At 42.1% G+C, this 14,717-nt stretch overlaps 1 protein-coding gene across 1 annotated transcript in view; it reads left to right on the forward strand.

Moving 5' to 3' along the window:
• SFMBT2 (Scm like with four mbt domains 2) overlaps positions 1-14,717 on the forward strand; it is a 2,938,510-nt gene that overhangs the window by 1,435,513 nt on the left and 1,488,280 nt on the right. The window contains 1 exon segment of the mRNA XM_044088354.1: positions 6,436-6,682. Coding sequence (XP_043944289.1) covers positions 6,436-6,682 — 247 coding nt within the window.

The raw sequence follows: 14,717 nt of genomic DNA on the forward strand, positions 1-14,717 counted from the left end.
AGACTGCTCTGCTCTGGAGGCAGTCAGGGGTCACCTTTTGTTGCACCTGACGGCATGGGAGTCTGTGTCAACAGACCATTGGGTGTTTCATATCATATACAGAGGCTACACCATCCCCTTTGTGGTTCCTCCCATTCCTCCAAAACACCTCCCAGACATTCCACCTGCGCAAAGCGAGGCAGCAGCGCTTGAAATAGAAAAGCTGCTAAGGAAACGAGTCGTCCAGCTCATCCCCCAAGATCAGTCCAGATCAGGCATCTATTCCAGGTTCTTTTTGGTGCCAAAAAAGACAGGGGACCTAAGGCCTATTCTGGACCTTTCCACCCTAAACCTGTCAGTTGCCATAGAGAAGTTCCGGATGGTCATTTTACAGTCCATCCTGCCTTACTTGCAGGAGAACGACTGGATGTGCTCAATAGATCTCCAGGATGCGTACTAACATAAAACGATACACAGACGCTCCAGGAGGTTTCTCCGCTTTTGGCTAGGGGCCAATCACTATCAATTCCAGACCTTACCCTTCAGTCTCACCGCAGCCCCCAGGGTGTTCACCAAGGTCATGGCAGTAGTAGCAGCTCATCTGAGGCTTCAGGGGATACAGATCTACCTGTACCTGAACGATTGGCTCCTTGCTACTCCCACCAGGCATCTACTTTGTCAGGCCAGAGACTATTTCCTGAAACTGTCAGACTTGCTGGGAATTACAATCAACATATCCAAGTCTTCTCTAAACCCTGTTCAGGTGTTATACTAAATTGTAGCGAGGATAGATACTTTGCAAACCAAGGTTTTTCTTACTCCACAGAGAGTTCGAAAGTTACGACTCCATGTGTCCATGATCCTTCAGTCTCATCTTCCTCCAGCTGAGGCGATGTTACAAGCCCTAGGTTTTATGGCAGCAACCATTACTCTTCTCCCCTGTGCTCGCCTTCATATCCGGGTACCACAGTGGAGACTAGCAGTCCAATGGTCAGTATTAGATCTGCCATTGATGCATCCTATTCATGTAAGCAACGCTTGCAGGAAGTCCCTCCTCTGGTGGGTAGACTCCTCAGAACTGGTCGAGGGACGAACATTTATTGCAACCCCTCCCCAAGCCACAGTGACCACGGATGCCTCCCAACTGGGGGGGGCATTGCTCGGGCAGGACAGTCCAAGGCACTTGGTCCCTGAAGGAGACCAAATTGCATATCAGTGTTCTAGAGATGAGGGCAGTCTTGTTAACATTGCAGGCCCTTCATGCCTTTCTTCCTCTGGGAACTATTGCAACTGCAATTTAGACAGACGACATGTCAGTGGTCTGGTACATCATGAGAGCAGGGAGGAACCAGATCTTACCCCCTTTGTCGCTAGGCCATGAGAGTGTGGGAATGGGCAATCTCCACTAGCCGTTTTCTGGTAACAACGCACATTCTGGATCGATCCAACATAGGCGGACAGACTGAGTAGGACTATCCTGATGCCTTATGAGTGGTCTCTGAATCCTTCTGTCGCGGAGCAGATCTTCCTTGAGTGGGGTTACCATTGCTGTGATCTCTCTGCATCTTCTTCCGACATGAAGTGCAGCAAGTTCTTTGCTCTGAACCCCCCACAGGAGAATCCCCCAGGGACGGTCTGGTCCATGCTTGGCCTCCCGGTCTTCTTTATGCTTACCCCCACCCCCATTATCTCTCATAACAAAATTTCTCCAGAGGGCTCGCAGATTGGGAAGTAAAGTTATCCTCATTGCCCCATTCTGGCCTCACCGAGTCTGGTTTCCCTTCCTTTGGGTCTCATCTGATAGTTCCTGCATGGCTCTTGGATCACATGCCAGATCTCATTTCACACCCCTTGAGGGTCCCTCATCCAGACCTAGTCAGTCTGAAGCTCACTGCTTGGGTGCTCTAGTTCCCTTGATTGCTAGGACTCCTGGTCTTTCTTCTCCGGTCAAGACTATTCTGGTGGCAGCTCATAAATCGTCCACCAGAAAACTATACTGTAGCAAATGGAAGCATTTCTCTATCTGGGCTTCTCAAAGGGATTTGGACCTTTTCACAGCTCCTGTTCCAGTGGTCCGTGAGTTCTTGATGTACATTTTCCAACAGGTTGCTAGCTCATCTACAGTAAAAGTTCAACTGGCTGCCATTTCCAATTTCCATATAGGTGAGAACATGGCTTCATTAGTTTCCTCCAGACTGTGCAAAACCTTTATTAAAGGTGCCTTCCTTTTAAGACCCCCGGTTAAAGATCCTACTCCTCCTTGGGATCTTACCCTAGTTATACATGCTGTGGTTGCTCCACCTTTTGAGCCGGCTGCTTCTGTGGATCTGAAAATTGTATCTTGGAAGTCTGCCTTTCTAGTGGCTATCACCTCAGCTAGGAGAGTGTCAGAACTCCAGACATTATCTGTCAAACCCCCATATATGATTTTCCATAAAGACAGGGTTTCACTTCGTACCAATCCTTCTTTTCTTCCTAAAGTGGCCTCTGAAACAAATATCAATCAACCAATCAATTTACCTGTTTTCTTTCCAAATTTTCAGAATAGTGGTGAATATAAATTGCATCTATTAGATGTACACAGACAGCTACATTTCTACTTACATGGGACTAAGGCCTTTCGCAAGTCTGACCAGTTGTTTGTGTCTTCTTCTATACCTTTTCTGGGCAAACCGGTTTCTAAGGTAATCATTCATTGCCAGATGGATTTCCCTCTGCATCCTTCAGGTTTACAAAGACAGAGGCATGTCTCTTCCAGGTAGGATAAATGCCCATTCTACCAGGCCCATAGCTATGTCAGCGGCTTTTTGGTCTAGGGTGTCTTTGGATGATATTTGTTCGGTAGTTACTTGGTCCTCATCTCACACCTTCATTTCTCATTATAAATTGGACATATCTAGGGGGAAACCATCCTTTGGCTCCACGGTGCTCCAAAACATCCTTCCATGAGGGCCACCCAAGAGTTTTTTAGCTGGGGACTCTGTCCCATAGGTTGATGATCAAATGAAGTCAACAACTTCAGATAAAGACGTTATGTACTCACCATAACATTCCATCTGAGTAGTTGGACTTCATTTGTCATCAGTCATCCCTCCCTCCTTCCCTCTGACCATCTCATTATTTTTTTTACATTGGTAGCCAGGAGAGAGCGCCTCTGTGGCTCTCCTGTTCTTCATTGTTGGTAAGACTTATCGGATCGGGTTTATGTGTATGGTATAGCAAACTTGATCTGAGGGAAGGAAGGAGATGGAGGGTTATTATGGGTAAGGGGAGGAGCTTGGAGCTCAGATCAGATGCTGGTGAAGCTGCCATCTCTGATATGATTCGGATCTGATTTCCCCAGGTTGATGACAAATTAAGTCCCAACTACTCAGATGGAACATTGTGGTGAGTACATAACTTCTTTTTTTTTGTAAACAAAAACTCCCTGGATCAAGTTGTCAAGGAACTCACTAGATGACATAATATTCTTGACCTGGTCCTTACCAGTATGGCATCAATATCAATTATACCCCTAGATCTCCAGTTAAATCTGATCTTAAACTGGTAACATTTTCATTTAAAATCTCCAAACAGTTAGATGCAAACATCGCAAAGTTCTGAGACAATCAGACTCAAACTTTCTGCAATTCTATGATGTCTCAAAATTCAAGTTCAACTGTTTTACCCAAGATACTTACAATTAGTTAAGCAAACTGTATTTGCATGTAGATAAATACATAAGCCATACTGTCCCTACCAGATCCAAACCAAATGGGAAATTTAAAAGTAAACCAGCCTCGTGGTCCACATGTTTAAATAAAAATACAGCAAAAGAGAGAAAAAACTGCTTAAACTATATAGCAAAGCAAAATATATTCAAATCAAGGCTTACATAAAAAGGCTATCAAAGGTACTGAAAAACAACAAAAGAAATAGAGTGGCTTCCTATGTACTTAGACTAGCATCAGAAGCTAAAGACAATTATAAATAATCCTTTACTTGTGTGAGGAAACTAAGGAAAAATACTCTCATTGCTCAGAATTTATCTAAAATGGCACTGCCTACTCAGATACAGTAGAGACAGGCATACTAGCAAACAAGATCTGTACAAGTTACACCCCCAAGACAACTGTACTGAGCTCACATATCCCACAGAATCTCAATAACCCCTTCATAACCAAAGGACACTTGTTAAAGATACTCTATAATGTGAAATACACATCATCTGTGGGGCCTGATGATATACCCAGTTGCCTGCTAAACTGTACAAAACTTGCTCTAGTAGACCTCCTCCTTCAGTTATTCAGCTGTTCTGCAAAACCATTTAATGCATCATAACTCACCAATTAATGATGACATCAAAAGTCTTGCATTGATTCCCAGCAGTTTGACCTTGTTAAGGGTAGATCTTGTCTAGAGTAACACAAGCCAATGACAGGGGACTTGCTGCCCATACAGCATACCTCAATCTATCTAAGGCTTTTGATACCATACTACATATGGGCATAATAAACAAATTGAATGAGCTCAGAATTTGTCCGTATATGGTTACAGGGATAGCAAATTGGCTAAGGGATAGAGCCCATGTAATAAGTGTAACATGTGCATTCTCAGTAAACATGAAGGTGGCCAGTGATGTTTCTCAGGGGTCTGTGCTGGGACCTCCAAATTAGAAATGGAATTCTGGGTAACCATGTTTGTGGATAGCTGCAAACTTGGCACCATCAAATCCCCCTCTGATATGTAGATGCTCCAATTTGAACTCACACATGTCAACAACTGGTGCTCATAAAATAGATTAAAACTAAATATGCAGTATTATTGCATATGGTAAACAATTCCTTCATCCATGTTATAGTATAGACAACACTCCACTTCAGAATGAAAGACTGGTGAGAGATCTTGGAATATGGGTGGATACTTCCCATGACTTTGACTGTCATATGTTGCAGCAGTGTTTAGGAAGTCTTTTTACCTCGCACAGCTGATCGCAAAAGGTATTTCATCAATATCCAAGAAAGTTCTTATCCCTCAGTATTCAACAGTGATCAAACTTATTATTAAATACAGTGCCCTTTTGGAATGCATCTTACTAGGCTTATCAAAAACTGGAAAGAACACAGAAGTTTCTAACTAAAAATGCTTAAAAGACAATTGATACCAGAAGTGGCTGGAAAGACTGACCCTTAAGTGTCCTGTAGTCTCCTTTGGGACAATTTCTGCCTTGCCTTTCAACCTATTAGGGATCCAATAGTCCAAGACTTCTTACATCTCCAAAAATCAAGCAGTACCACTAATGTTAGAACCAAGGATCCAAAACCGCTTCTGTAAATAAAGAAAAAACACAGTGGAGAAACAAATTTGTCATATAATGCTTGTCCCTTCTCTGGAACAAACATCCAGTTCAAATTAAGCAAGCAATGTGACACACACTGTCCTTCAGAAACTCAGCCCTGGTATAACTGGCCTGTTGCTCCTTGAAAAAGGACGTGATGATTAAGGTGGGTACTGGTATGGCATAAATCGCCACAAGATACTGTTACTTTGTATTTTCTATGATCCTGTGATGCGGATAGCAACCATTTTGCCTTTAATTGCTAGAAAACTGACCAGCATAGTGATGAGACATTCCTCAGGGGAGTGGGAGATCCATAGTGTAAGATGCACAAATCTGCTCATGGTGAATAGTTGTGTCATGGTCATATGGTTATTTCAACATGAATTGATTAAATGCTGTAATATGAAACTTCACTACAGGTGCAGAGTATCCTTTATTATGGCTACCTTTGAGGGCAGACTGTCTTTAAGGTTTATTCTGTCTTCTTTTAGCATGTTTGTTTTGGGCTCCTTACTTCCCTTTGAATTTATTTTTGAAGACTGCTATGAATTTTATCCAAGAGTTTATTCATTGTAGAGGGCTCCATGAAGTGAATGAGATATAGTAAATATGTTAGAACTCCCCTGTGGTTGATCTGCTTAGAAGTTCAACTTTAGTGAATGCCTTTTTTCCTATGTCTGCAGACCTTGACTTTTCTTGGGATGCTACAGCTAAGTTGTAGTAGGACATCTTCTAAGTGATTTTCAGTTATATAACCTTGTTGGAAAGTTTTCTTAGAGGTGCAGCTCCTACTTAAGTGCAGATAAAGACTAGTAGTCATGTGGGTGCATTTGTCCCTAGCTTAGATTTAGAGGTGCAAAGCATAGGCCAGAAGGAAGCCAGTGTAGCACAACTACTGGACATCCAAAATGTTATGAAGGGCAAGTTAAAGGGGTATAGAGTGAAGTACCTCTGTTTCACCCTTTGTAAAAGGCCCTCTTGAAGAGCATTTGATACAGTGAGTAGTCCTATATTTGTTTTTGTGCTGCATAAGATATTTTAATACAGTAATATTTTGGGAAAACAAATGAAAACAGTTGCATAGTAAAATTAAAATGCATCTCAATTATTTTTCGTTTTGTTTGTCTCATAAACAGCCTCTCAGAGGAAAGAACTCTGTGGACCTTATCACAGTGAACTCTTTGATAGAGCTACAAGACTGCCTTAACCCTTTCCAGTACTGGATTATCAGAGTGAGAAAGAATGTTGGAGGACGGTTACGACTTTGTTATGTTGGATTAGAAGACACAAAAACAAGGGACTTGTGGCTTTTTTACTTAGACTGTAGGCTTCGCCCAGTAGGATGGTGTCATGAGAATAAATTCAAGATGGAGCCACCAGCAGGTAAAAGAACATAGTCTTTTTATTTATCTGGCTTATTCCTGGCTGGCAACACAGTGCTAGTTGCATTGTAGTATACCGAGACCAACAAAAGCAGGCACAGCAAAACACAGCCTTTTGCTACCCTCAAAAAATATTTTGATGTACATAATGCTGTCTAAAACTGGGTGCCCTGGACAGTTTCTACCCACATTAAACTCCATATCATACTTGTTGCAGGACATCATTGCTTACAGGGAATACAAGTCAATTAAAATGAGTGGATCTGGAAAGACATCACATACTATATGGTGTTTTTTTTGGGGTGGGTGGTGGATTTAGCTGATAGTTAAAAGGAATTAAAAAAATATGGAACGTCATAAAAGTCAGACAATAAAGCTATCATCAGATCATTTGTGTCGTATGCTGCATGCCAATTCATGTCAGAGTGGCTAATTAAAACTATGTAAACATTAAGTTAAATCTAGCATGTTAGAAAGGCCTAACCATTTTCAGCCAGTTCAGTAACTTACATACTTGTTTAAAACACATTGTTATTTGTTTTATGAATATTTGGATTCAAATTTATCATATGCCGTCCTAAACAGAAGCGTGTGACTGAGGATGTGTATAAAAGAAATGCTGTATGCAGTATGTCTGACATTTGCATAGCAAGTGATGGTGCAACTTCTTTGTTACTTATCACTCATGAATCTCATCTTTAATTCAGCCTCTAGTGCAGAAAAATGATAAACCTTCCATATATATTGGTTGTTTCCACTACTAACAGTTCGCTAGCAGGGAAGACACTGTGTTGGGAACATGGTTAGGTACCGTCATGAGCAATATATTATTATATTCTAGTGCTTTAATTATTACCTCCTTGTACTATCATTGCAGCTATTTAGATGAGTGATGTGTTTTATGCTTTGCAGAATCCTTTTTCTATTGTCCAAGTCTGTATGTCTGTTTTGCGAGTGACATTGAAACATTCTTCAGACAATTCCCATAAAGGGAGAGGTTATCATACCACCTGAGAATGTTTGCCTAGCCACAACTACAAAGAATAGGAAGTAGTAATATTTCTTTGGGGGACTATCTCCAGTACATAACAGCTGGGATCACAAGTAGGCAGTTTAGATGCTGATAATCTTGATACTTACAGACCTATCTCAAACCTCCTTTTTCTTGGTAAGGTTCTTGAGAAGATTGTGTATGCTCAGCTAAACTCTTGTTTGAGTGTTAATTAGATTTATGACCTAATCCAGACTGTTTTTTGGTCTAGGCATAGCTAAGAAGCTGGCATAGTTTTTAATAAAAAATTATGATCTGATGTTGTCAGTCTTCATTCTATCCCCACAAATGGATTCGTATCTGACTTGGCCGGTGCTATAGGCCACAGCCACCAGATCTCGTGAGCTTCTTCCTTACCCACAACGCACTCTGCCAACTACCTCATATCTCGTTTGTCTCTTCTTGCTAATGGACATGGTCTACCAGTCTCTCTTGAACTATATTAGATAAGTAAAGTTTTTGGTTTGTAATTTCTCTTATTGAACGTTTTTCTCCTTAACTTACCTTCTAACTTGTTTAGTCTTTACTGTTTGTGATTTACGATCTTCTTTCTTTTTTGTATTTTCCCTTGCCCTTACGACTTTGTTGTATTTCTGACGTACCATTGTTGGTATTTCCTTGCCTCCTCTTCTCCTCTAATGTACTTGAGGATTGTAATCTTTTCATTGATTTTTTTTATTAAGTCTCCTTACATACTTGGTACTTTTACATAGTATCGTTAGTATCTCTCTCCTCCTTACGGCTTGGTCGTAGCCTGTTTAAAAAAAAAAGTTGCTACTAATTTCACTTCTTATCTAGTGAATTTTGATGTATAGTTATTGTGGGAATACATTTTGCACAATGAGTGACAAACCTGCAGGTTTTAAGAAACGTTCCAAATGTATAAGTTGTCTCTCTCAGACACCTCTTTGTGTGTACTGCTTGGGACCATTGCAGTTACAGGAAGATTGCTTGATTTGTCATGGATTTAATCTGCAAGCCTTAACTGAACATAAAAGTAAATTGATATTAAAAGGTCTCCTTCTTTATTTTGGAGTAGCCATATCTCAGTCTCCAAAGGAGAAGCCTTCCACCTCATCCAAATCTTCCTCGGATTCTTCACGGAAACGAGTGCTAAACATCTGGTCTCAACCACAAATGAGAAAAATGTGAAACTTTTGGATCTGATTGCTCTTTTGGATCCTATAACTTTTAAAATGAATATTATGGTTTCAGCACAATCCAGGTCAGATTAGACAGAATCTTCACAGACACTATATTGTCCTTGTACTTGATATTCTCCATCGCTTGACCTAATACCAGACAAGCTTCCGTCACCTTTTGCAGATATCAGCATCCCCCTCCATTTACTCTGCTCGTTCTTCCAAAAGTCTCACAGAAGAAGATGTGGAGTGAGTGGTGAGCAAGATTCTGTCGTTTCAGGGGCAGATTGGTCTTCCATTGGTGCCTACCCGTCTGGTTCAGGTGTTCCAATCTTCCACCACACCACCCCTGCAAGTTCCTCCTCTGACACCATCTGCTGTCTTAGAGTTTCAGGATCCTAGTTGTCTGGATCCATCAGTCTCGGATCCAAGGATCTCTGTATCTTTGGAGCCTACATCTTCTCTGAGACCTTCTATCTTTTTGGATCAGGACTGCCGTCAGAGCCGAAGCCTACCTGCCAGGTCTGGGGTGCATCATTCGACTCTGAAGTTTTCAGAGCTGTCTCTGTTCCTTGGCACCTCTGCACTGGACAGTTTGGCTCTGGCTTCATCCTCTGGGGCAGTGCCGACGGATGGGAGAGAGGGAACGATTTAGAAACCTGATTTCTGAGATCAGAGCCTCTCTTTTGCTTCTTCGAGCTCTGCCTTCGAAGTTGCAAAAAGAGTGTTTGCTACCTCTGCAGCCCTGATGGAGCCTTCCCCCTTAGATCTTATAAATTCCACCATGATGCTGCCATGTCTGGAGCCTCAACTACTCTCTCCACAGGGACATCCTGTACCGAAACCTCAGGTTTCCTCTCAGGGAATTTTGATTTCCTCTTCCGAGACTTTCCCAGAATATCCCACTGAGGAAATACCCAGGAAAAATACGTGCAAGAGGAAGCCCCTAGACTCCCCACCGGAGTCCGTCACCGAAGACACGGATTTCGATGAGGGCAAAGGATCCCCACGGTCACCTCCTGAAGATGTCTCCTTTGGAGACGCACTAGAAATCCTGAAACAGAGAGGTGGCTGGACATCCTCCAACCCTATGCCAGAGGAATCCGTTCTTCTAGAGGCTTTTGGTACAGGACCCTGTACTTCCTGGGTGACTCCACCCACCGACGAGCTGGTGGATATAGAAGGAGCCTGACTTCATAGAATCAATACCTCAGAGACTGGACAAGATAATGGCACCATCTGCGGACAGACAATTTTGGGGGAAAGTGGTTCCAGGTGATGCCATGGTCGATGTGGTGGCCACAAATAAGGAACTAGCCGACAAGAGTAACACTGTCCATCCCCCCCAACAGGGAGTTGGGGGTGATGAACAGACTGGGGAGGCATGTTTTTGCTTCAGCGACTTTTGCATTGATTGTTGAATTATCTGGCACATTTTGTTAGATTTCAGAGAGACTTGACCAAAACGTTGTCAAATACTCCCTCAGGAACTACATCTGCAGAGTTTAAGGATTCAGTAGCTTCTCAATTGGTAACCCTAAAGGCTATTTCCAATAGTTCCATGAGATTAGTTTCTAACATTGTGTAAGGAACCTCAAGAGCTGTGGGTTCAGGAATTTCCATGAGGAGGCATTCCTGGATGCGCTTATGTGACTTTGCGGAGTAATTCAAGTCCAATTTCATCAATGCTTCCTTTGACGGAACAACCTTTTTGGTCCTAAAATGAAAGAAATGCTCTCCGGGTGTGAGAAAGATGGTAAGACCTTGTCTGCCGTGGGTATATGTTTTTCGGCCCCCACAGAGATCCTTCTCCAGGAATCAACGGAGTGTCCATAAAATGTGCTTCAAAAAATCCCAAGGTCCATTCCATGACATACGTGGAAGAAGTGCCCCCAGAGGCATGGGGGGAACTTCAATGAATGTCATTGCTCTCATGGCAGAGGTGGCCTGCAAAACCAGGGTTCATGAGAATCTTTCTTTGATAAACCCAGTCAGCACTCCTGAATTGAAGGCTCAACTGTCCACCTCTGGAGACAATTGGAGGAAGATTGTCCCTGCACTAAAGAGCCTGGCTACAATTAACAAAAGATACTTTGGTGCAGAGGATTATATCCAGAGGTTATATAATAACATCCCCCACCAATTCCCAGGAAAATCCCCAATCTTCCACCCAGTCAGAGGGATCAAGCAGCAATTCAGATTCAAAAGCTGCTAGAAAAAGAGTCATGCATGAGGTCCCACCAGACCAAATAGGATCCCGAACTTATTCAAGGTTTTTAGTGCCAGAAAAGATAGGGGACTGGAGACTGATTTTGAATCTCACAAATCTAAACAAATCTATTCAATGAACCAAGTTCCGGATGGTCACGGTTCTGTCCATTCTCCCCTTTCTGGTCAAGAACTGGATGGGCTCGATAGATCTCCAGGATGCCTAGTATCCCATAAAAATGAACAGGCAGTCCAGGAAGTACCAACACTTCTGGCTTGGGTGCCAGTCATTACCAATTCAGAGTACTGCCCTTTGGACTCCCCACAGCCCCCAGGGCGTTTACTAAATGCATGGCAGTAGTAGCAGCATACCTCAGACTGCAGGCATTCCGGATGTTTCCCTACCTGGACGACTGACTCATTACCGCTACTACCAGGCATCAACTCATACAGTCCAGAGATCAGGTTCTCAACACCTGTGCTGTCCTTCATCCGACATTGGAATTTATTGGAGCACTGCTCAACACAAACATGGCAATTGCTTACCTTCCACTTCATTGAGTTCTAACTGTAAAGTCACAGCTCAAGAAGGTTATAAACAATGCATCACTCTCAGCCCGTACAGTTCTCCAAACTCTGGGCCTCATGGCTGCAATGATAACCTTAGTTCCATTGGCCAAGTTTTACATGCAGATCCAGCAGTGGATGCTGGCTATCCAGTGGTCAATCATTCATCAGTCAGTGTCGTATCAGATAAAAATTGCCAACATTTGCAGAAGAGATATTTATTGGTGGATCCAGTCCAATCAACTGCTCCATGGCTGTCTATTCATTCCCTAACAGCCCAAGGGCATAGTGACCATGGATGCTTCCAGGTAGGGTGGGAAGGGGCATTATCTGGAGAAGACAATCCAGGGTACTTGGTCCCCGGAAGAGGCCAGTGTGCATATAAAATGTTCTAGAGATGAGAGCAGTGCTCTTGGCATTGCAAGCATTTCAATATGTTCTTCCATCTGGGGCAGTTGTAATTCAGATTTTCCATTGATGGGGCCAGCCATGCTCCAATCTTTTTGCCTCTCCCCTAAACAACAAGTGCAGCAACTACTGGTCATGATTCTCCCATGGGGACAGTCACCGAGGGATGCTCTACTTCACGATTAGCCTCCTTTATGTATTTCCACCAACTCCATTGATTCCAAAAGTTTTGCAGAACACTGCCAGGACAAAGGGCATAGTGATCCTCATTGCCCCCTATTGGCTTCAACTGGATCAACCACCATGGAACCTAGATCCAACTCTGGATTTCCTGTCTCACCCGACGGGCATGTCACACCCAAATATATCAAATGTGAAGATGACTGCTTGGTTTCTCCATTTCCCTTAGTAGCCAGACAATCTATGCTGCCATCACCTGTCCGATAATTCTGTCTTCCCATAAACCCTCAACAAGTAAAACATATTCTAGTAAATGGAAAAGGTTTGCCATTTGGGCTCAGCAGCATAACATGACCCCTTTTCAGCCTCTATTTATCACATCTTAGATTTTCTTGCTCACCTTTTTCAAAACAGTGCTAGTATTTCCACCATCAGGGGCACAGTTATCAGCAATTTCAAGTTACTGTACAGGATTGAATGGTGCATCCATAGCTTCTTACAAATTGAGCAAGGCCTTCTTAAAAGGGACACTCCTTCTAAAGCTTCCTTTTAAAGATCCTACACCTCCATGGGACCTAAATTTAAAGCTGCAGTCTCTCATACAACCTCCCTTTCAACCAGCAGCTACATGTGACCTTAAATTTCTCAGATGGAAGACCATTTTCTTGGTTGCCATTAATTCCGTAAGAAGAATTTCTGAGATCCAAGCACCATCTTCTAAACCTCCTTTCTTGGTTTTCACAAAGGTAGAGTGATTTTACGTAGCAACCTGTCCTTTCTTCCAAAGTGGTGTCAGAATTCAACATAAATAGTACTATCAATTTGCCAGTATTTTTTCCTAAATTTACCATCAAAGGAAAATATTTCTTACATTTACTGGATGTTCATAGACAGTTGTATTTCTGTCTGCATGGAACACAAAAAGTCAGGAAAGCAGACCAGCTATTTGTTTCCTTCTATGGACCAAAATTGGGAAAAATCAATCTCTAAAAATTACTCTATCAAAGTGTTTAACAAACTGCATCTCCTTTGTCTATAATAAATTAGGCATTTCTCTTACACAAGTTAGATCTGGTCTCCAGAAGTAGGGCAAAATTTGGTTCTGTGGTGCTCAGGAATATCCTTTCTGGAGTCCGCCATGAGTTCAATTAGCTAGGGATGCTGTCCCATTTCTGCGGATAGAATGAAGATTGACAACATCAGATAAAGATGTTAGGTACTCACTGTAACATTCCATCTGTCGTCGTCTATCTTCATTCTTTCCTCACCTAACCCCCCCCCGTCCATGACTTCTGGAGGAATGAGCAGTTACATGTGCTATGAATAGGTACATTTACGTGTTTATATGACTCTGGATATGGCTTCCCATATTTTTCCCTATCCTTCTATGCTATATTGCAGCAAACAAGATCTGAGGTAGTTGGCAGGGTGCATTGCGTTTAAGGGAGACTCGAGAGTTCTGGTGGCTGCGAGCTGTAGCATTGGCCGAGTGGGATCCGACAGATCAGATACAAACCCATTAGTGAAGAAAGAATGAAGACTGACAACACAGATGGAATGTTATGGTGAGTACATAACTTCTTTTTAGACGCTTTTCATGTAAATATGTTACATGAGAACATTACTGTGCTGTGAATGTTTTCTTTGTGTAGTATCTGGTTTGTTTTGAGACATATTTGAGACATTGCAAGTCCTCGTACACACTATCACATTCACTTCTTGTAGGGTGCATTTATGTCTGAGTGGTTATAGCCAGTTGCATGTCATATACACGTGTGTGAGTATAGAAATATGTACATATATGTGTGTGTGTATTTATTTATATATATATATATATATATATATTTTTTATTATTTTTTTTTTTTTTTTTTTTGTGTATAGGGTTTTATTGTTTAATGAATTCCATTGAGTGGGAAACCTTTAACAGTGTAACAGGAACATCAAGGTCACATTTAATGAAGTAGGACAGAGCTTACACATTGTGCTTTCCATTGGATATGATGTTTGATTACATGCATAGCAGTGCTTTGTAGTGTATTTTGATTTCCTTTATTGCTCATTTCAGTGCTTTTTGGTTAGAGGAGTTTGTGTAAGTTTACTAAGTAGTATGAATTTGTTTATGTTGAAGAAGATGATGTTATGTAGTCCAATCTCGCCCACGTTCTTACCTGTGGGAGCTGAACCTTGTATCCGACTCGGCCATACTCTAGCTCAAAGTCTTCAATTGGCTCGTGGCTAAGAAGTATCCCATGCTGCACTGCTCCCTTTCTTCAGATCTCGTTTGTCATTCGTACAGCTCAGATGTGGTCTCGCTCTTGGCCGTTTAAGTTTAACTTTCTTCTACGTTTTAGTAGTTTGTTGCTCCAAAAGCTATTTTCATAGCTAATCTCTGTTTTTTGATAAAAAAAAAAACAGTTTGTGTAGCCTGTTTGGCTCTTTGTCTTGGTATCCCATTTGCATTCCTTCCCTTCTTATGGGC

The sequence above is a fragment of the Protopterus annectens genome, chromosome 11.part0, assembly GCF_019279795.1.
Source record: "Protopterus annectens isolate FY-2018-M chromosome 11.part0, PAN1.0, whole genome shotgun sequence".
In the NCBI taxonomy this organism is placed as follows: Eukaryota; Metazoa; Chordata; order Ceratodontiformes; family Protopteridae; genus Protopterus; species Protopterus annectens.